Source organism: Bos javanicus, chromosome 2 (genome assembly GCF_032452875.1).
Source record: "Bos javanicus breed banteng chromosome 2, ARS-OSU_banteng_1.0, whole genome shotgun sequence".
Taxonomy (NCBI): domain Eukaryota; kingdom Metazoa; phylum Chordata; class Mammalia; order Artiodactyla; family Bovidae; genus Bos; species Bos javanicus.
The window spans coordinates 26,829,005-26,853,914 of record NC_083869.1 but is presented as its reverse complement, the minus strand read 5'-3'; the positions used below and the strand labels follow the sequence as shown (position 1 = coordinate 26,853,914).

At 37.1% G+C, this 24,910-nt stretch overlaps 1 protein-coding gene and 1 long non-coding RNA gene across 4 annotated transcripts; one reads left to right on the top strand and one right to left on the bottom strand.

Annotated features, from left to right (window-relative positions):
- Window positions 1-1,498: 1,498 nt before the first annotated feature.
- BBS5 (Bardet-Biedl syndrome 5) lies at window positions 1,499-22,745 on the top strand. 3 transcript variants are annotated; one of them, XM_061435955.1, is made up of 12 exons: window positions 1,500-1,628; window positions 4,516-4,598; window positions 6,190-6,255; window positions 7,084-7,133; window positions 7,247-7,374; window positions 10,074-10,209; window positions 11,221-11,316; window positions 15,210-15,272; window positions 16,669-16,803; window positions 20,814-20,897; window positions 21,829-21,852; window positions 22,002-22,745. In XM_061435955.1, the coding sequence occupies exons 1-12, from the start codon at window positions 1,570-1,572 to the stop codon at window positions 22,101-22,103; spliced, it is 1,026 nt and encodes a 341-aa protein (XP_061291939.1). In that variant the 5' UTR covers window positions 1,500-1,569; the 3' UTR covers window positions 22,104-22,745. The 3 variants fall into 3 exon arrangements, with proteins under 3 accessions (XP_061291956.1, XP_061291948.1, XP_061291939.1); XM_061435972.1 differs by lacking the exon at window positions 6,190-6,255 and having other exon boundaries at window positions 1,499-1,628; XM_061435964.1 differs by lacking the exon at window positions 21,829-21,852 and having other exon boundaries at window positions 1,499-1,628.
- LOC133259040 (uncharacterized) lies at window positions 12,426-24,860 on the bottom strand. Its single transcript, XR_009740243.1, has 4 exons — window positions 24,614-24,860; window positions 23,010-23,147; window positions 14,689-14,806; window positions 12,426-14,124 (listed from the first exon to the last, which is right to left on the bottom strand). It is a non-coding gene; the product is annotated as an uncharacterized LOC133259040 (long non-coding RNA).
- Window positions 24,861-24,910: the final 50 nt, after the last annotated feature.

Below are 24,910 nucleotides of genomic sequence, written 5' to 3'. Positions count from 1 at the left end.
AAAAAGAATACATTTGAATCAGCTTTAATGAGGTGGATGAAACTGGAGCCTATTATACAGAGTGAAGTAAGCCAGAAAGAAACATACCTAAAAAAAAAAAAAAGAAAAAAAAAAGAAAAATACCAATACAGTATACTAACACATATATATGGAATTTAGAAAGATGATAACAATAACCCTGTATATGAGACAGCATAAGAGACACTGATGTATAGAACAGTTTTATGGACTCTGTGGGAGAGGGAGAAGGTGGGAAGATTTGGGAGAATGACATTGAAACATGTGTAATATCATGTATGAAATGAGTCGCCAGTCCAGGTTCGATGCACAATACTGGATGCTTGGGGCTGGTGCACTGGGACGACCCAGAGGGATGGTATGGAGAGGGAGGAGTGAGGAGGGTTCAGGATGGGGAACACATGTATACCTGTGGCAGATTCATTTTGATATATGGCAAAACCAATACAATATTGTAAAGTTAAATAAAATAAAATAAAATAATTAAAAAAAAAAAAGAAAAGAAACAGACATGACTTAGCGACTGAACGACAATAACAATAAATGAAGCTCCTGGCTATAAGCCATTAAGTGCATTTCCTTGCAGCACAATCCCATTGGTGACCTGGGAAACTAAAGACTAGTGCTCCCAAGACTCCCATCATACAATGGTGGGACAGTCAGAGGAGAACAGAGACATTCCACTTCAGCAGGGGGGTAGAGGGAAGGTACAAATGAAGGACTGACATATAACAATTCTGCCATCCATCTGTGCAGATGTTGGGGTTTTATTGGTTAAGTTTTAAGATCTGGGAATAATCTGCCAGGGCTCTCAGACTTTCTACCTTATCCTTGCTTTTTCATTAAATGTAGCACATGTTTGCTGCTGCTGCTGCTAAGTCGTTTCAGTCGTGTCCGACTCTGTGCGACCCCATAGACGGCAGCCCACCAGACTTCCCCGCCCCTGGGATTCTCCAGGCAAGTACACTGGAGTGGGTTGCCATTTCCTTTTCCAATGCATGAAAGTGAAAAGTCAAAGTGAAGTCGCTCAGTCGTGCCCGACTCTTAGCGACTCCATGGACTGCAGCCTAAAAGTCTCCTCTGTCCATGGATTTTCCAGGCAAGAGTACCGGAGTCGGGTGCCATTGCCTTCTTAGGTGAGTAAAAAAAAAAAAAGTTGTCTTTTTTTTTTGCCACACCCTGTAGCTTGCAACATCTTATTAATAGTTCTCTGATCAGGGATCAGACCCGGGGCCCTCAGTACTGGAAGTGCAAAGTCTTAACCAGCAGACGGCCAGGGAAATTTCTTAAGTCTGAATTTTTTGACAGGGTAGAGAAATGGAAGGTCACTGAGAAGTCAAGCACCAGCTCCTGGCCAGGGGCCAGCTCGGCTTCTTTGAGCCGAAGAATCCTGCCTGGAGCCGCAAATCCTCAAATCCGACAGGGCTGGGAAAGCGCGACGTTACCTCGAGGAAGTTTGATCCTCGGCGCCTTCCGTAGACGTCGTGACAGAGGTGACTGGTTGCCCTGGAGCCGGCGGGACGCCACCCGGCCTCCACCGCTGTGGTCACCATGTCGGTGCTGGACGCGCTTTGGGAGGACCGGGATGTCCGCTTCGACGTGTCCTCACAGTGAGTCGCCAAGATTCCCCAGGGGCCTGGAGCCTGTAGAAGGCGTCGCAGCGCGATTTCCCGGCCCGCGGGCGGAGTCTACGACCCCGCGGCTCACGGGCCTCTCGAGGGTGGGAGGAGGTTGGCGCTGCTGTGCTCGCCTCAAGAAACCCCAGACTGGCCGGGGCCCTGTGGCACTCCCGAGGCCCCACAGCCGGGGCTCGTCTAGGTTGTACGCCGTTTTGGTCCCGTAAAATCCTAGGCCTTGTCTTGGCTGTAATCTATCAGGAAGCTGAACCCAAACACGGCCGGGACCGCCGAGGGCTTGGGCATCTAGTATACCCCAGTGAACTTGCCGTGCCAGTTTCTTATGGTGGAAGGAACCTGGGGCAGCGATTCAGGAAACGAGGATTCTGAAACTAGCTCTAGAACAAGGACATACATTGTGGGCCCTTAGAAAAATGACTTCATTCTAAAGCTTGAGTCTCCGAAGGAAGTGGGAGTAAGCATTTTCCAGAATCCCCCAGCATGCAAACTTTATTCCCATGGTAAGCTTCCATCTGGTTATTCAACTAAATCACCAACAGTAAGAAGGAACCTCCTTTTGAAGTCTCTCAAACAGAAATCCTGTTTTAGGAAATTTAATGTTTTAAAGAATAGTTAGAAACTTCCTGCCAGCAGTCCAGGAAAAAATGCCCGTTGGGTATTCAGTTTAGTCCGACTGTTTGCCACCTCATGGACTGCAGCACCCCAGGCTTCCCTGTCCATCACCCGCAGCCTACTCAAACTCATGTCCATTGCGTTGGTGATGTCATCCAACATTGAGTATTAAGTATTGAAAAATAGTAAAGTTAAAGGTTCTTAGTAATGGTTTGCTGCTTTTTAGCCACTTCTCACCCACTCCAGTGTTCTTGCCTGGAGAATCCCAGGGACAGGGGAGCCTGGTGGACTGCCGTCTATGGGGTCGCATAGAGTCGGACACGACTGAAGCGACTTAGCAGCAGCAGCAGCATGATTCTTTACTATGAACAGAATTTTCGTCGGTGGAAAAAATGAAATATTAATTTCCCAGACTTAGTTGTGGCTAGATATCTATTACTAAGATGGTCTTGGATCGTTTAAGACAGTTGTGAGAGAAGGGAATTTATAGTTATGTGACAGTAATATGTTGCACACATTCTTTGACTTTTTCTATTATCCCTGGAAAGTTCTTAATCAAGCAAAGGTCCATTTCATGAACATTTTCAGTTTATTAAACATTTATCAAATCCTTGGTGTGTGCTGGTTACTGTGCTGGTAACTGGGGCTTCCCAGGTGGCGCTAGTGGTAAAGAACTCGCCTCCCAATGCAGATGTAAGAGAAGCAGGTTGGATCCCTGGGTGCGGAAGAACCCCTGGAGGTGGAAATGGCAACCCACTCCAGTATTCTTGCCTGGAGAATCCCATGGTTGGAGATGCAAAAAATTTTTAAAATAAGTAAAGATACAAAATAATAGGAAATGACACCACCCTACCCCACCATTCTAGTGCAGGGATACATACAGACAACTATTTAAAATGTGGTAAATACCATCATTGAAAAAAATGAACAAAAAGCTGGAAGATCATAGAAACAAAAAAGTCCATTATTCCTAGGAAAGGCCTCAAAGAAAAAATAATATCTGAATTGAGATATTGAGATTCATCAATATCATAATTGATGAATGAGCAGGGCCTTGGTAGAGGAGACGGGAGGAGAGTATTCCAGAAAAAAGGAAGGAAAAATAAATTAGATACAGAGTCTTAGAGGTATAAATCTCATTGGCTAGAAGGCAGGATCTGGCAAGTAGAGGGAAGAGGTGCAGATAGAAAGGAAAATTAGCCAGATTATGAAATATTCAGTTGAGGATTTGGGGCTTCCTTCTTCTAGGCATTGGGATAAGTTACTTGGCTTTTGAAGCAGGAAAGTGATATGATCATGTCTGTATTTCCAATAGATAATTGAGTTAGCTTTATTGAGAATGTGTTAGAAAGCCCCACCACATATTCTGCTGGGGTTTCTTTTTTTTTCTTTTTTATGGACACACTAGATTGCATTCTGTCAGTCAGCAACCTATTCTTCACTCTTTATTTTCTTTTGTCTCCTTTATCTGATTTTTTACCAAGTCCTACTCTTGCCTGGAAAATCCCATGGACAGAGGAGCCTGGTAGGTTGCAGTCCATGGCATCGTGAAGAGTCGGACACGACTGAGCGCCTTCACTTTCACTTTTCACTTTCATGCATTGGAGGAGGAAATGGCAACCCACTCCAGTGTTCTTGCCTGGAGAATCCCTGGGACAGGGGAGCCTGGTGGGCTGCCGTCTTTGGGGTCGCACAGAGTCGGACACGACTGACGTGACTTAGCAGCAGCAGCAATGTTGCTTTGCTTTAACCCGTTCCTTCTGTAACTGCATGACTTCTTTGGTCTATACAGAAACCTCTGGGGCTGCTCTACTGTACACCAGATAAAACCCATATCTGTCTGACTGTCATTCTAGTTCTCCATAATCTGGTTTGTTCTCACTTATCCTATTGTATTTTTCACTCTCTCTCAACATGGACTTTCTTCCCCAGCCAGGCCAGTCTCCCCACATTCTCTTATCATTTCTTACTTCTAAGATCTTTAATCATGGATTCTCTTCTCTCTCTCTTATTTCTCTAAATGCTTTCTTTCTCTTTATTTCTGGCTTCTCTGCATGTCCCTGGTCACTCCAGGCCCCACTTGATCGCCAGGTTCTTAAAGTTCTTGCAAACCTTATTTTCCAATGGCTGAACATTGGGTACTGTATCATTTATACTTCTGTCTGTTTTATATATAGATGTCTTTTCCCTCCCACAATTGTAAGCGGATGTTGTAGCTAAAATATTAAAGCCTTTATATTTATTTTAGACAAATGAAAACAAGACCTGGAGAAGTCCTTATTGATTGTTTAGATTCAGTTGAAGACACCAAAGGAAATAATGGGGATAGAGGTGAGTATATTTCTAATATATTTTATGTTTCTGGTTTAAACTGAAAATGTTAAGTTATATTAGCTGGAGAATAAGATATGAAACAGCATTATGTTGCTTATGGTTCCTGATATTATTGTAATAAGTTCTTCTGTAAACAAACCTCAGTTAACCTAATTTTGTGATCCATCTCATTTCTGTTTGACCCTAGTTGATGCATGCAGTCCAGAAGACCAGTCTTCTGTGGTCTTATGGGAACTTTACACTCTAGCCATGCTGGGTGGACTTACTATTTGTCAAACATATCATGTAATGCTCCAGTTTCCCTTGAGATGCCTTCCTTTGTTTTTAGAATCTCCTATTGCATCTCACTCTGGCATTCACACAGGCTTAGTTTCTCTGATTTTAGATATTCTAGGGGTTTTTTCATGGAGGAAGGAGTATGTTATGGCTATAGATTACTCATCAAAAGAATTCCATGGTTATAATTTGGTGGATAAATGCTGTGTTAAACAAAGTTGTTGTTGTTCAGTCACTAAGTCATATCAGACTCTTTGCGTCCCCATGGACTGCAGCCTGGCAGACTTCCCTGTCCTTCACTATCTCCCGGAGTTTGCTCAAACTCACGTCCGTTGAGTTGCTGATGACATCTAACCATCGCATCCTCTGTTGCGGTGAACCTGCCCGCCAGTGCAGGAGACCTAAGAGGTGTGGGTTCAATCCCTGGGTTGGGAAGATCCCCTGGAGGAGGGCATGGTAACCCACTCCAGTATTCTTGCCTAGAGAATCCCATGGACAGAGGAGCCTGGTGGGCTATAGTCCATAGGGTTGCAAAGAGTCAGACACAACTGAAGCAACATAATACACACACAATGGTATTATATATTTCTAAGACATACAGTTTACCATGCATAGATTTACTTGATTTTTTTTTTTTTTTTGCCTTGGGGCATCTATAGGGACTACTGTTCTATAGGATATACTTTGAGAAATGAAGCGTATCTAACTTTGTGCATATTTCAGTGTAAGAACATCAGTTTGAGGCTAAGGATGAAAAGCATAAGCCTTTAACAGACTTCAGCCTAGCTATAACTTCATATGAGGAAAAAATTTGTTCATAGCAAAAAAAAAAAAAAAAGCTCATTTAAATGAGAACTGCTAAGAGAGCACTCATATGGCAGGGATTCATATGTATATGAGAGTTCTTTGAGAAATGTAATTTCACTGAATGGCTTAGTAATTATACTCTCTCTCACACTCAGTTGGATGCGTATGACCTCCTAGGAACCCCAGAACAGCTTCTATCGAGGAAAAAAAAAAAGTACAAACTTTTCTCCTTTATCAGTTGAGTCAAACCAAGCTGTTGGCAGTGAATACCTGTATTTTTTCTGTCAACTGTCGGATTTTGTTTCTCTGGGATTCTAAATTACACATTGTATACCTTACCTAGAATCTGTATGTTCAATCAATATTTTCAATTAATAAATGTGTGAAAAACATCTACGAGTGTTGCTGTTGATGCTGGGCGAGAAGTTTCATGTCCATCTCATTTGGTACTGCAGAAGTGGGTCCTTAGGTAAGGTAACGTGATGTTCTGTTTGTTTGCTTTTAGGCAGACTCTTAGTAACAAATTTAAGAATTGTCTGGCACTCTTTGGCATTACCCAGAGTCAATCTTTGTAAGTATCTTTGTTAGAAAGCATGCAAGAAAAAGTAATTTGTCACATCAGCTTGCACAGTGGCTCTTGAAACGAAAAAAAAAAAGCTATACCATGAAATATGTGAGAAGTTTTGATTGATAAAAACTAAAGAAATCCTAGACTAACCACAGACTGCATGATAATGCAAAAGAAATGTTTTTTCTATCCGTTTTACTTCTTGGATGCTTATAAGATTAATGCTTTTACATTGATTTTTGGTTTTGTTTTTCCCTTTACTTTGAAATTTTCTATAACCTGTTTCAAGGGAGATCTAAATTTTAATAAAAACTACAACCTTTCATTGTGTTAAATGAAACATTGTGTTAAGTTGTGTTTAATTGTATTAACAATGTTTCATTGTGTTAAATTGTTTCACTTGTTTTTTAAACATTGTGTTAAATTGTGTTTGTGTTAACAGTGTTTCATTGTGTTAAATTGTTTCACTTCTTTTTTAAACTATTGTAGATTATCCAGCTAGACTATTTTTGTTTGTTCAAAAGAGGCAGAATTAGCTTTATATTTAACTTAAATTTGTAGATATTTCTTAAAATTTTTTAAAGTTGTTTTTATATATATATATTTGATTTTTTTTTTTTTTATTTTATTTTTTAACTTTACAATATTGTATTGGTTTTGCCATATATCAAATTGAATCCACCACAGGTATACATGTGTTCCCCATCCTGAACCCTCCTTCCTCCTCCCTCCCCATATATTTGATTTTTTAAGCTTAGAGTTCTGTAAATATGTTTTTTCCCCTTAGTTCATTGTATCATGTTCTTTAAATTCTTTACTTTTGAATTCTAGCTATTGGTTACAACTGCATATTGAATATTACAACAAGGACTGCTAATTCTGTAAGTCAGAAAAATCTTATTGAAATATATATAGTGAGGAAACAATAGATATCTGAGGTTGATGTTAGTTTTCACTGTAAATGAAAAATTGCTCTTAAAATTTGTCCTTACAGAAATTACGAGGCCAAACTGAAGCTCTTTATGTACTAACAAAATGTAACAGTACTCGTTTTGAGTTTATATTTACGAATTTGGTTCCTGGAAGTCCTAGACTTTATACTTCTCTGATTGCAGTACACAGGTATGGTAATACTTGATAGATTATTGAATATTTTTAAGGTAATTTTATGATACAAAGGTTTAGAGGATAAAATTTTGACATGTGGTGCTGCCTTCCTCCAAGGTCTGTTGCAGACTTCCCAAAGATATATAGAACATGTTGCATTACTGTTTAATAAACACTTTGAAGGTATTTCCTGGTAGCTCAGCTGGTAAAGAATCTGCCTGCAATATGGGAGACCTGGGTTCAATCCCTGGGTTGGGAAGGTCCCCTGGAGAAGGGAACAGGTTACCCACTCTAGTATTCTGGCCTGGAGAATTCCATGGACTGTAAAGTCCATGGGATCGCAAAGAGTCAGACATGACTGAGCAACTTTGACTTTCACTTTGAAGTTATTTATAAAACACATAAAACTGCTGAAGAGTCTGTTAAATTAGCTACCAAGATATTTAAAAAATGAAACAGAGAATTCATTCAACTTGGTAGATAACCAAGTGGAATAATTCAATTAAGGAATTAAGATTATTTTTCTAACAGTAGAAGACATGATTGGGTGATTTCTCTCAAGAGTTTTGGGTTTTTGTTTAGCTATTCTCTTCTTTACTACCTCAGCTTTTTTTTTTTTTTTTTAAACCAGCCCTAATTAGTGTGGTTTTCTTAAAAGTTTGGCTTACATGCCAGGTCAGCAGAAAAAAAGTATACACACACAAGATTTTTTTTTACATGCAGATATATAGTATGTATACATATATATATACACACCCACACACACACACACACATATATACTGTTGTTTTAATTTGAATTCCTTTTATTACAAGTGATGTTGAAATTTTTCATACTCTTTGGCTATGTATATAGTTTTCTGTTGTAAATTTCTTAATTTTACTGTTATGTGTATTGCAAATTTATTAGTTTCCTAGTTATTTTTTTTAATTTTGTTAATGATTTTTAATCTATATAATGGTTTGACTTTCTTGGAGATATGATTCACATAACATGAAATTTACCATTTTAAAGTTTATAATTTGGTAGAGTTAGTATATTCACCACTACTCAATTCCAGAATATTTTCAGTGCCCCAAAAAGAAACCCTCATAGTAGTCACTCCCCATTCCCTCCTCCCTATGGCTCTTGGCAACCACTGGTTTACTTTCTGTCTCTATGGACTTGCCTATTCTGGGCACTCCATGTAAATGGAATCATATAACATAGTGGCGTTCTGTGTCTGACTCCTTTCACTTATGTGATGTCTTCAGACATGCTGCATGTTGTGTCATGTATCAGTACATTCTCCTTTTTATAGCGGAATAAGATTCCATTCTACGGACACATGTTTTGTTTATCCACTCATTAGCTGATGGACATGTGGGTTGTTTCCACTTCTTAGCTATTAGGAATAATGCTTCTATGAATATGCATATACAAGTTTTTGTGTGAAAGCATGTTTTTTTTAGTTCTCTTAAGCACATACCTGATTCATATCTCTTTATTTCACTTAGAGAAGTAATATGAAATGGAGTATGAAGGGAGCCAGGAAGCTCCTTTTTCTTAATAGTATAAAAATGTTGGGTGTTCCCCCGAAACAATTTATAGATAAATAATTTCCATTTTTTCCACTGGTTAAATATTGATGATTACAGTCCTAAAGGAAATTAAGATTTATGGGCAAATGCTAAAATTCTGCTCTTTCATAATTCATATATTAGAAGATTAAAATAAAACTCATTAGTTTAACAATACATATTATAACATATGCTGCTGCTGCTGCTGCTGCTAAGTCGTTTCAGTCGTGTCTGACTCTGTGCGACCCCAGAGACGACAGCCTACCAGGCTCCCCCATCCCTGGGATTCTCCAGGCAAGAACACTGGAGTGGGTTGCCATTTCCTTCTCCAGTGCATGAAAGTGAAAAGTGAAAGTGAAGTCGCTCAGTCGTGTCTGACTCTTCGAGACTGCATGGACTGCAGCCCACCAGGCTCCTCTGTCCATGGGATTTTCTAGGCAAGAGTACTTATATAAGTGACATCTAAAGTTGTTCAGGCCAGGAAAACACTTTAGCTTTGATAAAAGGGTAAATTAGCCTGTATTTTTGTGGAGTTAAAATTAGAATTAACTAAAAGTTAATCAGAATTTTCTTCTGTTTTTATTATTTATCAGTAGGGAAACACAGAAAGAAAAAGTCTAGGAATTTATTATGCAAACACACAGAGATACATACTCTGTCTTAGAGTTCCTTTTGGAGTTGGTTGGTACAGATTCATTCTAATTTTCTGTATATAGGTAGATGTGGGCATAAATATTCAGGTTTCAGTGGAAAAGTAATTGTATTCCTATTTATGTTAAGAGAATAATTGTGCTTTTACCTAAAACAGAGAAGTGAAGGAAGCTTTTTAATAGAAAAATTAATATTCATGTCTATTTTTACAAGCATTGTTTTTCAGCTTAAAGAAAAAATTTGCTTCTTCTCATTTGTGCCATACTGTATATATTAGACATCTCAAATTTAGCTTACTGAGATAAAATTTGTAAATACTACACTGAAATGACAAATACAGTAAAAAGACTATAATCACCAAAACTTATCAACCAAAAACAATTTTTTTAACTTACCTTAATAGCTATTTGAGTGATGTACAACTGTGTATTTTTGTAGATAAGTAGACATAATCTAAGAAAACCACATTTTCAGTTTGAATTAATCTTTTATTCGTTTTTTTAGGGCATATGAAACTTCTAAAATGTATCGTGATTTTAAATTGAGAAGTGCTCTAATTCAAAATAAGCAACTAAGATTATTACCACAAGAAAATGTATATAATAAAATCAATGGAGTATGGAATTTATCAAGTGATCAGGTACCATGCAAAGAACTAACAAACCTTTTGGGGCAGTGCTTTCTTTGGTAATCATTTTTCCATTTTTGATTGGGTTTGTATATTTATTTAACTCTTAATATTAGCATTATAGCTCTTGATATAAATAATACTCTGATTTTCATATTCTTATACTCTTTTTAGCAACAGTTGTTTTATGTAAACTTTAGAGCTTAAATGGACCTTAGAGGATCATCTAGTCCAGTCTCTTATTATTCACTTACAGATGAAAAACTTAGGCCCTAAAGACTTAGGTGACTTCCACACCTAGTTTATCCCACAGTCTCGCTCTTCCTCGCTTACTGCACTACCCTCCACAGCATGATAACTTAGGCTAATTGAGGAGAGTCATAGGGTGGACTGTCATGGAAGCCTTTCAATCCAGTCTTTATGGAATTAAACATGTTAACTCACTTGGTGACTCCTACATCCATTATTGTAACTTTTCCTCTTGAAATTATAACTGCTGCTGCTGCTGCTAAGTTGCTTCAGTCGTATCCGACTCTGTGCGACCCCATAGACAGCAGCCCACCAGGCTCCCCCATCCCTGGGATTCTCCAGGCAAGAACACTGGAGTGGGTTGCCATTTCTAGATGAAACATATAAGCAACTAATAGTTGGAACAAGAAACAAATCAATTTCTAGAAAAAAATTGTCTTTTACTAAGAATAATTTCCAGCCTTCATGGGTGTTACAGCCTAGTTTCGACTGATAACCACCTTGGTAAAACATTGTGCTTGAAGAGCTCTTGCTAAACATGGAATCATAAGATTAAATTGTGAATAAACTTTGCTCACTTGAAGAATTCTAGTTGTGGACTGTGATAAATATGTTATAGGATATAGACAGCTCCACATCTGAGTAACTCCATATAATGCTCAATTCTGGTATTTTATGCTGCTATGATAATCAGAATTATTCTCATGTTTAGAAAATAAAGAGTAAATATCCAGACATGATCACTGATGTCCCTCTCATCATTCTCCTTTACAGGGAAATTTAGGAACCTTTTTTATTACCAATGTGAGAATCGTGTGGCATGCAAATATGAATGACAGTTTTAATGTCAGTATACCATATCTGCAAATTGTAAGTGCATGTATTTCGATGACCTTGTTTTAATGTAGAATAAATAATTTCTATTCAACAGTTAATAGGACATTGGGGATTAGATGAGTTCTTTCTTCCCCTTTTTAAGTGACAGCAGTTTAGCTGAGAGCATACTTTTTAAATGTTGATAATCAGAAAAGACCCAATTGTATTTACAATCAAGGGAAACAGCACCATTATCAGCTTACATTTCTTTTTTCATTACGAGAAAAATATACTGGAGTCTGGGCTTCCCAGGTGGTTCAGTGGTAAAGAATCCACCTGCCAATGCAGGAGGCGTAGGTTCAACCCCTGAGTCGGGAAGATCCCCTGGAGAAGGCTACTCACTCCAATATTCTTGCCTGGAAAATCCCATGGACAGAGGAGCCTAGTATACTATAATCCACAGGGTTGTAAGAGAGTTGGACACGACTTAGCAACTGAGCATGCATGCACACATACTGGATTCTAAAAATTTAAATAGCACAGATGCAGAGGATAAACTTATGGTTATTGGAAGGTAAGGGGGAAGGATAAATTGGAAAATTGGGATTGACATATACACACTAATGTATATGAAGTGAAATGAAGTGAAAGTCGCTCAGTCGTGTCCAGTTCTGTGACCCCATTGACTATATAGTCATGAAATTCTCCAGGCCAGAATACTGGAGTGGGTAGCTTTGCCCTGCTCCAGGTGATTTTCCCAATCCAGGGATCGAACCCAGGTCCCCCACATTGCAGGTGGATTCTTTACCGGCTGAGTCACAAAGGAAGCCCAAGAATACTGGAGTGAGTAGCCTATTCCTTCTCCAGCGGATCTTCCCAACCCAGAAATTGAACCATGGTCTCCTGCATTGCAGGCAGATTCTTTTACCAGCTGAGCTATCAGGGAAGCCCCTAATGTATATAAAATAAATAAGGATCTACTGTATAGTACAGAGAACTCTACTCAGTACTCTGTAATGGTCTGTATGGGAAGGAAATCTGGAGAAGAGTGGATATATGTATTTGTATGGCAGATTCACTTTGCTGTGTATCTGAAATTGGCACAACCTTGTAAATTAAGTATACCTCAGTAAATTTTTAATTTTAAATAATTATCACACAGATTAAGGTGATTTTTCTTAAATTTTATTCAAAGCACTTTCCAGGGCAGCTTATGGAAAAACTTGAACAACCTTTTTGGCCAACCCAATATATACTGTTCTTTGGCATGGCTCACTGACTCACATACTTTATGGCTTGCTATTTTCTGCTCAAAACCTTTTAAAGCCAGGATAGATTCATTGATTCTGTGAATGAAGTGTTTTTATTGTATTTAGATACAGCCTGTAGTATAAGTTGGATTCATACCACAGGTTTGGTGAAAGGAATCAAGATGACTTTTATTGATAATGATTTTAGCTTAAATTAAATTAAAGCTGTTAGAATTTAGAATAAGAACTAATTACATCTGAGACCAGTTTGTTTTGGGAGTAGATAAAAATGATTCTTTTCACTTTGCACTGCTTTAATGGTAAGTGTGTGATTCAGTGAAACAAATTGTAAACTCCAATAAGCTGAAGGATTTCATTTTATGTATTTAAAAAACTGCTCATCAGATCCTAGTGCAAATTAGATGAAACATAAAAATAGTTAATCAAAATCTTGTGAGGTTATCCTATGATGGTCACCCTTATTGTAGAATATAAGTAGTCTTAAGACTAAACAGTTTCATTAATAAATGTTTATTGAGTATTAGATGCAATGTATGAGATACCTGGAAAGTTTTATTTTTAAGAAAGATTTCTTGACCTATGAGAAAGATAATTATTTGCAAAATATTCCCAAGCCTATCTTTTGCTAAGTTGTTTGGTATGTGAATTACTTTAAAATATCTGATCATTCATTTGCCAAATAGTGAGCACTTACCCTGTGCTCAGTAATGAAAGTCATGAACCAGTACGCAGTTTCTGCCTTTAAGGAGCTTCCAGTCTGGTGGAGAAAAGCAATACATTAAACAAAAAAATCTAGAATCTGACAGGAAGAAAATTATTTCTGGTCATCTAAAGAAACATAAGAATTTATATCATAGCTAGGAAAATGTGAGAGTCTACACAGGCATTTGATATAATTGATGTTAGTATTGTTCATTGCTGTTTTATATTGTATTTACATATGCTATAGCTTGCTCAGCCTCTATTACGCTGAAAAATTAATTCCTGAGTAGTAAACAACCATGTGCTTTCTGTTCTTCAAGTAGTATACTTTTTGTTTTTTAAGAATACAGTTGCCAAATATGGACTCTGGAATAAATTCAACCTGGCCTAAACAACTTGCAATCTGATACTGCTTGTCTGTCACTGGGGCAATCATTTCCTAACTTCAGCTCCATGCCTCAGCCATTGCCCTGACTCCACGCCTATCAGTTCAATTGCTCAGTCATGTCCAACCCTTTGCGACCCCATGGACCGCAGCACGCCAGGCTTCCCTGTCCATCACCAACTCCCGGAGCTTACTCAAACTCATGTCCATCAAGTTGGTGATGGCATCCAACCATCTCATCCTCTGTCATCCCCTTCTCCTCCTGCCCTCAATCGTTCCCAGCATCAGGGTCTTTTCCATTGAGTCAGTTCTTCACATTAGCTGGCCAAAGGATTGGAGTTTCAGCTTCAGCATCAGTCCTTCCAGTGAATATTCAGGACTGATTTCCTTTAGGATTAACTGGTTGGATCTTGCAGTCCAAGAGACTCTCAAGAGTATTCTCCAGCCCCACAGTTCAAAAGCATCAATTCTTCAGTGCTGAGCTTTCTTTATGCTATAACCAACCTAGACAGCATATTAAAAAGCAGAGATGTTACTTTGCCAACAAAGGTCCATCTAGTCAAAGCTATGATTTTTCCACTCCTATAGATGTATATATATATATACATATCTTCTTGCCAGTTTCTTTCTTGACAGCCTCTGTCAACCTCAGTCACCTGGTTAGATTAGCTGTTCACAACCAGGATGCCACTGTTCTATGGTTCTTAACCAGGACTATGTATACTCCTGGCAGGGTATGAAGTAATCTAAATGGAAGGCGAGGTTTTCATTACAATTACCATTTAGTCTGTCTGTCTCTCTCTTTTTCTTTCTCACCTTACAATACCCATCTTTCTGGGTATATGATACACCATCACCTACCACAAACACTATCCTTCTAGGGCCTTTGGTCTGCTGGTCATAATGTTAGATTCTCCATGGTTCTCTCTAACCGTACCAGTGAGTACATTTTGTGTCACTTTCTACAGGTCCTGCATGTCATTATGCTTCTATCCCTCTACCCTTCTTCCAGGTCACTGGTGTCACTGCTCATCTGCTAGCCAACATTCATCCTCATGTCACACTTACCAGTTGAGTTAATTCCATTTGACCTATCCCAGGCTTCCTTGATGCCCAGTGATGAATACCCATACTTTCTTTTTTTTCTTCAGTAAATGGCATGGGGGTTCTTTCAGAATTTAGCCATCTATGATGTAAGAAACAGAAGGCACATGTGACTTTTAAAAACTAACCTAGGCTTAGGAACCACCTAAGACACTGGCTCTCCATAACTAAAAGATTGTTGGTCTTTGGTTTAAAATATTCAGAGAAGTTTTGGACTCCTTGAAGCAGGGAACATTTAAGTCAGAATTTTGTGCATATTTCAGAGGCATTGTCTTTGTATTACCTTACAAATTTGTTACCTATTTCCAGTATGAGAATTTTTATTTACTTGATCTCCATGGGAGTGTGAGGATAAAGTAAAAGGAAGAATTCTGTTTTTCAGACTATGAAAAGTAGTTACTATGTAAAAGTTGGAAAACTACTGTTAAAATGTCACTACTGTCAGATAAAAACAAACTTTTTTTTCTTTTTCATTTTACATCTAGCGGTCAATAAAGATTAGAGATTCAAAATTTGGTTTAGCTCTTGTCATAGAAAGCTCTCAGCAGGTAAGATGTTTTATATTTTTATTAATCTTTAATAGATTTTTAAAACTGTATGACAGTCTATATTTTTAGTTTTATTTATATAGTAACCAGTTTATATCCAAGAAGAATATTAGCTGTAACATGAGGTTAATTGTTCCCATGGAAAGAATCCTGCTTATGTTTCTCTATTGGGCAGACATATTAATTATTACTATGGTCATGACATTATCTCAGTCTTTATATAACCCTATGATACAGTTACTATTTTTCCCCATTTTACAGTCAAGGAGACTGAGGCTCGGAGAAGTTAGGAGCCTTGACCGTGGTCTCATAAGTAATAAGTGGTAGAGCTAGCTTTTGCTTCTAGGTCTGACTGATTCACAAGACTGAGCAGCACAGGTATACACATACACACACCCTATTTGAGATTTTATACTACCAAACACAGGTTATACTGTATCTAGTTAGAAACTGCTCTGCCCCATTATGCCAGGCGTAATTTATTCTTATAAATTTTTTGAAAGAGGTGTTTCTCTTCTGAATTCTAAATTTAAACAGGAATGTCTACTCCTTTCCCCTGGCCTATAGATTGGTAGCTGCCATTTACTGAGTGTTTACTATGTTCACAACAACATGATAACCATTTTATGGTTAGAAAATTAAAGCTTAAATGGGAATTTCCTGGCAGTTTGGTGGTTTAAGAGTCAGCACTCTTATACTGCCATGACCTGGGTTCAGTCTCTGGTCAGGGAACTAAGAGCCTGCAAGCCTCGTGGCACAGCCAAAAAAACACACAAAAAAACAGCTTAGAATCTCCCAACATCACACAGCTAGTAAGTTTGTTGTAAAACCAGGATTTGAGCTCCAAAACATATACTCTCACCCCAGAGCAAATTGCTCTCAACCATCACCATATGGGTACTTAATTTTTTTAACACTTTTTCTCCAACAACAGGTATGCCATTCCCTTTTGTCTTTTAATATATAGTCTATTCATTTTCAAGGTCAAGCTCAGGAAAAACTTAATTCCCTTGACCTTCATAATCTACAGTAGTGTATTTTTTTAATCTTGAAATATTACCTTTTATATTTACAGATGAATTTATGTGATATCTGGATACTTCAAAATAATTCTGAGTGGGTAAGGGGAGGAGATTTGGGGGATGGGAAAGTTAAAGATGGAACAGAGTTGGCCATATGTTGTTACTTTTTGAAGCTGGATGATAGCTACATGGACAGTTATTGTACTCTTCTGTTTTTGTGTATGCTGGAAGTTTTTATAATAAAAAATTTAATTAAAAAAATCAGCTTACATATTGTGTTCTGAAATAAGAACAGTTAGAACTATAATTTATCATATGTTGTAAATATGATTCCTCAGGCTTGTTTTCTGTTTTTTCATTATTTCTTCCTGTAGAGTGGAGGATATGTTCTTGGCTTTAAAATAGATCCTGTGGAAAAACTACAAGAATCAGTTAAGGAGATCAACTCACTTCACAAAGTCTATTCTGCCAATCCTATATTTGGAGTGGATTATGAGATGGAAGAAAAGGTATTTTGTTCAGTGTGTGATGTATAGAATTTGCTGAATTGTCTTTATGTAATCTATAAACCTCAGTTAGCTTTATGCACAATTTAATTTTAAACCATGTTTAAAATGATGAATAGACAGACTCTGCTTAGTCAGTATGGCTGACTCTTATTTGTGCCTACCACCTGTCTTCTCCCTGGCTGCTTCACCATTCATTCCTGCCCATCTATGTAGCAGTCTATCCAAAGATGTCCCCATATGCAAGGCTCTTCTGATGTAGAGAGACTTAAATCTCTCGCTCTGACAACTTTATTTTTATTCTACTTCAGCCACCCATTAACATTTGGTCAAACCTTATAGGCCTCACAAACACTATTTTCTTTCTCTGCTGCTGCTAAGTCGCTTCAGTCGTGTCCGACTCTGTGCGACCCCATAAACGGCGGCCCACCAGGCTCCCCCATCCCTGGGATTCTCCAGGCAAGAACACTGGAGTGGGTTGCCATTTCCTTCTCCAATGCATGAAAGGGAAAAGTGAAAGTGAAGTCGCTCAGTCGTGTCCGACTCTTCACGACCCCATGGTCTGCAGCCTACCAGGCTCCTCTGTCCATGGGATTTTCCAGGCAAGTGTACTGGATTGGGGTGCCATTGCCTTCTCCATTTTCTTCCTCTAGTGACCCACAATATACCAACTGCCGGAGACTGCTCCATCAATATGGCCTGTGTCAGTTCATATTTATCAGAGCCTCTTCCAAGTCAGTTATGAAATACTTTGAATATCATGCTTGCCTGTCTGCTCTTTGTCTTCTTCATGACTTCTAGTTTCTGCCCCAGTCACTGCTCTCCAGGTCCATCAGCTGTCTTTTGGCTTTACTCTTCAGTCTCTGCACATGGGCCCTTCATCATCTGGTGGTTCGCTGGTGTCCTCCCAGCCACTCCATTAGAGACTCCTCACCATCGGCTCTGACAGCAAGTAGCCTTGCCAGGGATGCTCTGTCACAGGCTCCCTTGCTGTCTGTTCTTTTGTTAAAGCCCTCACTGTCTGGTCTATTGCTGGTGTCCACCCACTCTTTCATCAGTGTCCCAAACAGTACTATGCATGTCGAGCTATATCATATATCACATATATTATCTGTCTCTTCTCCTGCTCTTGGACTACTACAGCAGGTGGCCAGGGAAGATCAAAAAGTTGGATTGGACAGCTAGGTACTAACTCGTACCCTCTGACTTCAACTTCGTTGTGCTGCTTTTTTCTCTCCCTGTCAAATTCCATATATATCCCCTTCCCTTCCAACTCAAGTTTGCCTTTGGGTTGTTGACACAATATTATACACTCTTCGGTATTTTATCTCCTTAACCATCCTTTCTGCTTTCTTCCCAACCTGCACAGCTTTTAGCATTCTCCCTCTCGCTCTGCCTCCCTCCTCCAGTTTCTTCAGCTGGTACTTATGTAGATGACTCCCAGATCTTTCTGACCTTGGCATACTCTCTCAGCCTATCATGGTTCCAAGTATTATTGAATATTTTCACATAGATGAGCATTCCAAATAAAATGAATTGAATTTCTCCTTTATAATTTTATCTTAGTAATTTAATCAATAACTTTCCAAATCAGTAAGGTACAGTAGGACATGGTTGAGTATCTCAAACCTGGCATACCTAAAATCTTGTCATTTTTTCTCAAAATCAAAATCCTACCAATTTATCTAGTTATTTACTACCTTATTGTCAAAGTCAGATGTGCTCAAAACCCTGGGATTTACTGTTTTTTATTTTTCCCATTATCTCAATTTAAACATTCAGCCAATTATACCATCCTTTCCCCTGTTCCTATCCCTTTCTTTCCATTCAAACTGCAGTTTCCTTTGCTACTTTTGCTTGTAGAATAATGCTGTAGAACAAGCATGGTCCTTGGAACCTGACAATTCTGACTTCGATCCTAATTTCACCATTTATTTGTGATTCTAGGCAGATTTGACCTCAGTTTTCACATTATAAAATAATCTCTTTCACAAAGTTATTGATTGTGTCCATAAAGTGGCCAGCACCTGGGAGACACTGCTGCCCATTCTCTTGCTACCTTTCATTTCTCCTTTTTTCCCCTTCTTTGGCCCTCAGTGTGTAATAACAGTTAGCCATAGTAACTCGCTTTATCACTACATGTAAGTCCTTTCTCCAAAGACCTGTTGAGGGAGGTCTTCCCTGACTGTCCATCTACAACAACAACCCCTGTCACTTTTTTATCCCTTATTTTGCTTGTTTATTTGCTCTCTCGCTTGCTTGCTTTATTTTTGGTAACACTAATCAGTCTCCTCCATTATAAATAATGTTCATGAAGTCAGGGATTTCTATTTTCTTTAACCACTCTGTCTCCAGCAATCAAAAGTAGCACATAATAGACTTAATGAATAGTCATGATTGAATGACTGTGTTGAGTGCCTACTCTTTGTTGTTCACTGATCTAAGAATTTTATATGCCTCATCTCATTTAATCCTGCCAAAAACACTATGAACTGTATCATCATCGTTATTATAATCTCTATCTCACAGTTAAGGAGACCGAGGCTTAGATAGGTTAATTCACTTATACACAGTCACACAGTTCTAAACATGGTTGAAATACCAGCTGTTCTCGGACTAGGGAATCTGGTCAATCTCTTGTCAGCAGTACACTCCTACATCAACTCTCCCCCACAAATTACCCATAAATAGTCCACATTGTCTGAGCTGGTATTTAAAAATTTCAGTAGACTCCAGGCTACCTTCCCCACCTTATCTGCACAACCACAGTGTGAGTGATACTCCTCGGCATTGTTCAGTACAATATCCCTGCTTAGCTCCTCTGCCTTGTGGGACTCTCATGTTCTGACCATATTGTATTATTCCTCTTCAGCCCGATCCTGTGGTTTCTCACCTTTGCTGATGCTGATCCCCTCTGCCAGGAATACCCTTTCCCCTAATCCTATCTGTGAAAATCATCCTTGTCCTAAAAGCCCTCAGTCACATGCCAACCTTTTCTTCATGAAAGTTTCTGGTATGCACAAGCCAGAAGTTGTACTGTCGCCAAACTCTCCTGTTACAATAGATACTGCATTTGTTACAGCTATTTTCTGTAGGTTGCCATATGATATTATTAATATTTGACCATTTTTTAAATTAAAGTGGCAATTTCTTATAGTTCAACCTGATATTTAGTTTTTTATAATTGTATTTTATCCTTCACTCCACTCCAACTATATTACACACCTTCTGTGGTAAGGGTGAAAACTTTATACTTTTGGTAGTACCAGCGTGGGGGTTCCCAGGTGGTGCTAGTGGTAAAGAATCCGCCTGCCAATGCAGGAGATGTAAAAGATGTGGGTTCAGTCCTTGGGTCGGGAAGATCCCCTGGAGGAGGGCATGGCAACCCACTCCAATATTCTTGCGTGGAGAGTCTCATGGACAGAGGAGGTAGCCAGCATAGTACCTCATACACTAAAGATATTCAAATATTTGAAAAATGAATTAATAGATATCAGTACTATATGTATTTTGCTTTACTTTTAGAATATTCCATACAAATCTTAGTTCTTTTTTTTCACGAATTTCTTTTTTCACAAATTCTATTCAATGACTACTTTGAGGAAATTTTAAAATATGCTATTATACAAGTTAGGTTTTTAAACTACCAGAGAGATTTTAACTATCAGAAAATCAGATAAAGCTCAATGAGAGTTTTTTTTTTTCTTTATGAATATTTCTAAGTATCATATCAAGTTTGTGTACCTTTTTCATTTTAACTCTTTTGATGATACTAACTTCAGATTTAAAAGCTTAGATTTAACTGACTCATTTTATTATTCATATAAGTTTTAATAGAATATAAATTATGCAGTGATTTTTGTAAGACTTGAGTAGTTGGTAATTGTGATATCCTTTTACAGGTATTTACAATTCTTATAGCACATTCTACTAAAATTATTTATTTGTTTAATATGGTCTTATTGATGCAGTTTAACATCTACTGATTCTTTTTAACATCTACTGATTTTCAGCCGCAGCCCCTTGAAGCTCTGACCGTAAAACAAATTCAAGACGATGTAGAGATCGACTCTGATGATCACACGGATGCTTTTGTGGTGAGCATTATGAACAGGAGCATCACTAAATTTTTTTTTTTTTAATCTGAGTCATGTTCAATTAAATAATGGTCTAAGTGTATAAAATATCATAAAGCTAGAGTGTTTTAAACATGAGTTGGAGAATTTTTTTTTCCAAGGTAGGGAATTTTTTGTGTGAGAAAATACTTTTAAATTACCAAACTGGGAAATAATTTGAGACCATAACTTATTTGGAGGATTTCAGATATGTGAAAAGTTTTTTCCATACTTTAAGATAATAGAATATGCTAAAATAGTTAATTAATTTAAAATCTACACTTGCCGTAAGTAATCTTTATGAGAAAGACCTCCCTCCTTTTAATTTTATAGGTGTATTATTTTAAAATGGATTTCTATTTGAACAGTAAAATTTCTTGTTTGCAAATCTGTATTATTTAATTAATAGCCAAAATAATAATAATGCTTTCTATGTACTGTGGTCTATGAATCTGACTAGAATACTGCTCTGGGAATGAAAAATTTTAAGCTAAGTATAAGATAGTTAATTATAAACTACTACAACCTCAGTGTGTGTGCATTTGCTGACACATTGAAGCCCTTATTGCTTTGCTTTGTTTTGCCAGCATCTTCTTTTAAACCAAAAGTAGGGGTAAAATTTTATATCTGCTAAATCATTCTCTTATCCACTTTCAAGTTAACAATGCTATTCACCAATTACAAAGCACAGTTTTAGCACTTAAGTTTAGCATAACTCTTGAAGACATTAATATTGACAAAAGTGAATTCTGCTACCAGCTTTGTAAAGATAGGTGAGAAAACCATTAGAAACACAGTAACAGAATATAAAATACAGTTAGTTTCAGAATTTTTCTGTAAGTTAATTACCTGTTCCTTAACCTCTTAACCTATTGTGTCAAGTATGTGAAATATAATTTTCTTCGTCTTATAGGCTTATTTTGCTGATGGCAACAAGGTAAGGATATTTTACCTATAATGTATGAAGAAACTTTCTATATTCCAGTGTTCAGTATTCACACATTTATGTGAAACCTATTTTTTGTTTTTTTCCTCTTCCTTGCTCATCTTCTCTATTCCCATCTCATCCTCTTATCTCCCCAAAAGCAACAAGATCGTGAACCTGTGTTTTCAGAAGAACTGGGGCTTGCAATAGAGAAATTGAAGGATGGATTCACCCTACAGGGACTTTGGGAAGTAATGAATTGATCTTGAGTTGAGCTGAATTTCTGTTTACAGATATCTCAAGATTAAAGATACTAGTCGCCTACTATAAGGCATGGAATAGTTTTTACATTTACAGAAAAAGTTTTTAAGAGAGTTTTCTAATGATTAAGGAAAAGCTCCTTTAAGATTTTACTGCCAGTCTTCTAAAAAAATTATACTTGAAATTGTAATCGAAATCTTCCTGGTTTGTTGTAAATATGTTTATTTTGTACCTAGTACTTACAAATTATTATTCTGTGGATATTAAAAGACTGTATTACATTGAGCTTAATAAAGAGTTTATGTAGCACCATTAAATGTTCTGAAAATATTATTTTAAAGTATAAGACTCTTATGGAGTAATCAAATACTGCTTTCTTAATTATAAAATTCTGGTTTAAATATATTTATCACATAGTTCTAAATGTAAGCCAACTGTAATATAAATTACAAACCTTAAGCTTACCATTTTTTAGGTAATCATTTATGTAGAAACCAAAAATTATAGCTAACTTTGGAGGATATCAATTCCCTATGTAAAGTTTTGGGCACTGTTTTGTAAATAATTTCAATATCATTTTGGCAAGAATACATTTATAAGGAAACAACTTTAAATAGTTTGTAAATAAATAGTTCATTTATTGACTTTCTCTTTGTATTCATTGAAACTTCTTTGAAGTGTTCAAAAATTCAATATTTTCTGATTTCTTGGTCAGGTAAGATTTGGTGACTTCTCTGGCATCACTTTTTTTTTTTTTGCTATTGCTTCAGTATAAAGAAACGTTGTAAGGAACTTTTGTCAAAACATTAAAATTAAACAAAGGAGTCCTGTTTCTCTGAGTGTGTAAAATCATTTAAGATAATGCAACTGTATGCACAACCATAGACACATAATAATCAAGTGCTAACCTGAGTGTCTCTGGAGAAGGGAATGGCAATCCACTCCAGTATTCTTGCCTGGAGAATTCCATGACAAAGAAGCCCGGTGGGTTACAGTTCGTGGGGTCGCAAAGAGTCGGACAGGACTGAGCAACACACATACACAACCTGAGTTTAACAAAAATCAATAAACAAAAGCTATTAATTGGTTCTATATTTAAATAGGAAGGAATTTTTAAGGGATGGAGATATAATAACCTATATTAGGGGGAAAGTGTGCTTGAAAAATGTATACAGATCACAAAATGCAGTTCGGAATATTATTTCAATAGTTTTTCAAGCAAAACAGACTATAAAGTTGCTGATTAGTAAGTAATAATCTCAAATGTCAATATCATGGTGCTTGCATCTGACTCATTAATCTTTTCAAATATTAGGTGTTACATGTAGAGAGAAATGAGTCATTTATTGTTTAAACAAGAGAGCAGCTGTTAGTTTTTTCTCACGTGTTAAAACCTTTAGTGGCATCTATAAATGGAAAAAGAGTCAACGAACTCTTCTCTCAGCTGTTGTTTTAGCAGCTGACAGTACCATTGACTTCACCATGATGTAAAATAAGAGGAAAAAACTGTTACTCATGGATGGAGACCTTGAAATTTAAAAATACATATTTCCCTGATCTAAGGACATTCATTCATTCCTTCAACAAATGTTTATGGAGCACTCATGAGGTCGTGTGGCTATAGCATTGAACAAAACAAACCTCCCCAAATCCCTGTGTTTATGGAGGCTTATGTTCTTTGGAGCATGTTTAAGAATACCAATCTTTGAAAGTACAGTATATTTAAAGCCCGACTGAGTTTTTTATAATGTGATAACATAATTTTATAATAAAATATTTCATGAAGAAGTATATGATGCTATTTGTATATAAACAAAGGATCAGTTTTTTTCAAGTCATGCCTTCTGCATCCAATACTTAATATGGTGTGTTCTATTATAGTCAACAACTTAAATTATATTCTAGTTGTATATTCTTTTTTTTTTTTTTCCATGTATAAAGCCTGTTTTTCAAATAATACCAGGGATGTAGCCCTTCGTCGTGATTTTGCTGAGTTCTGTTGATTACATTGTTCGGATAGGGTTACATCTGTTCCATTTTTAAAATTTTTATTTAATGAAAGATCAACACTTAAAACTACAGAATATCTTTATTAATCATACTGTATATGTTGTGTGATTTTTCTCTCCCTAGTGTCAACTTTTAAATTTTTTTTCCTGGTTTTATTATTGTTGTTTGCCATATCAAATCCTTTGCAGAGCAAGGCAAAGTGTGAACGAATAATAATATAATTTAATTCAATACTGATTGTAGTTTTTCCACTTAAAAATAATGATAACTTAGGATGTCTTATAAGTTAGCAGTTTCTTTCCATTTAATTTAGTCATGATGTGGGGGGGGGGTATTATTATTTTAAAGGTTTTTTCCAAAAAAATAATCTACCTAAGTAGCAGTCTTTAAGTTTCCTACTTCTCAAAGAATATTATATATCCTGCTGTTTTAAGTAGAAAATAAACATTTATAACAGTTACTGGAAAGAGGATCTTGCTTATGAGTATTCAAATGAACTCACCTCATATTCTTGACCTTTGCATCATTAGTTCAGATAGCCAAGTAGCTTGCCACTAGACCAGTTTTAGCAGACTGACTCATTTTTATGATTCAGTTTTCTGTTAGTTCAATGAACATTTTCTTGTGGTATCCTTTATTAGCCTATCTTCTAATGCTTTATGTATTTTAAAGCTTTCCACTTCATTTAAATCTCTCATTTCTTAGCTGTTTCCTTAGTGATTAAAAGTTCCAGTTGTTCCTTTCAATCTCTGACAGCTGCAAGAGCCACTCTTCTTCCAAACTAGCTCTCCTGCATTCC

Excerpts from the sequence above, each read along its gene's own strand:
- BBS5 (XM_061435955.1), top strand. The coding sequence starts at position 1,570 with ATGTCGGTGCTGGACGCGCTTTGGGAGGACCGGGATGTCCGCTTCGAC. Across the intron at positions 7,134-7,246 it reads CAACAAGGACTGCTAATTCT|AAATTACGAGGCCAAACTGA; the intron begins GTAAGTCAGAAA and ends TTGTCCTTACAG. Across the intron at positions 16,804-20,813 it reads ATTATGAGATGGAAGAAAAG|CCGCAGCCCCTTGAAGCTCT; the intron begins GTATTTTGTTCA and ends ACTGATTTTCAG.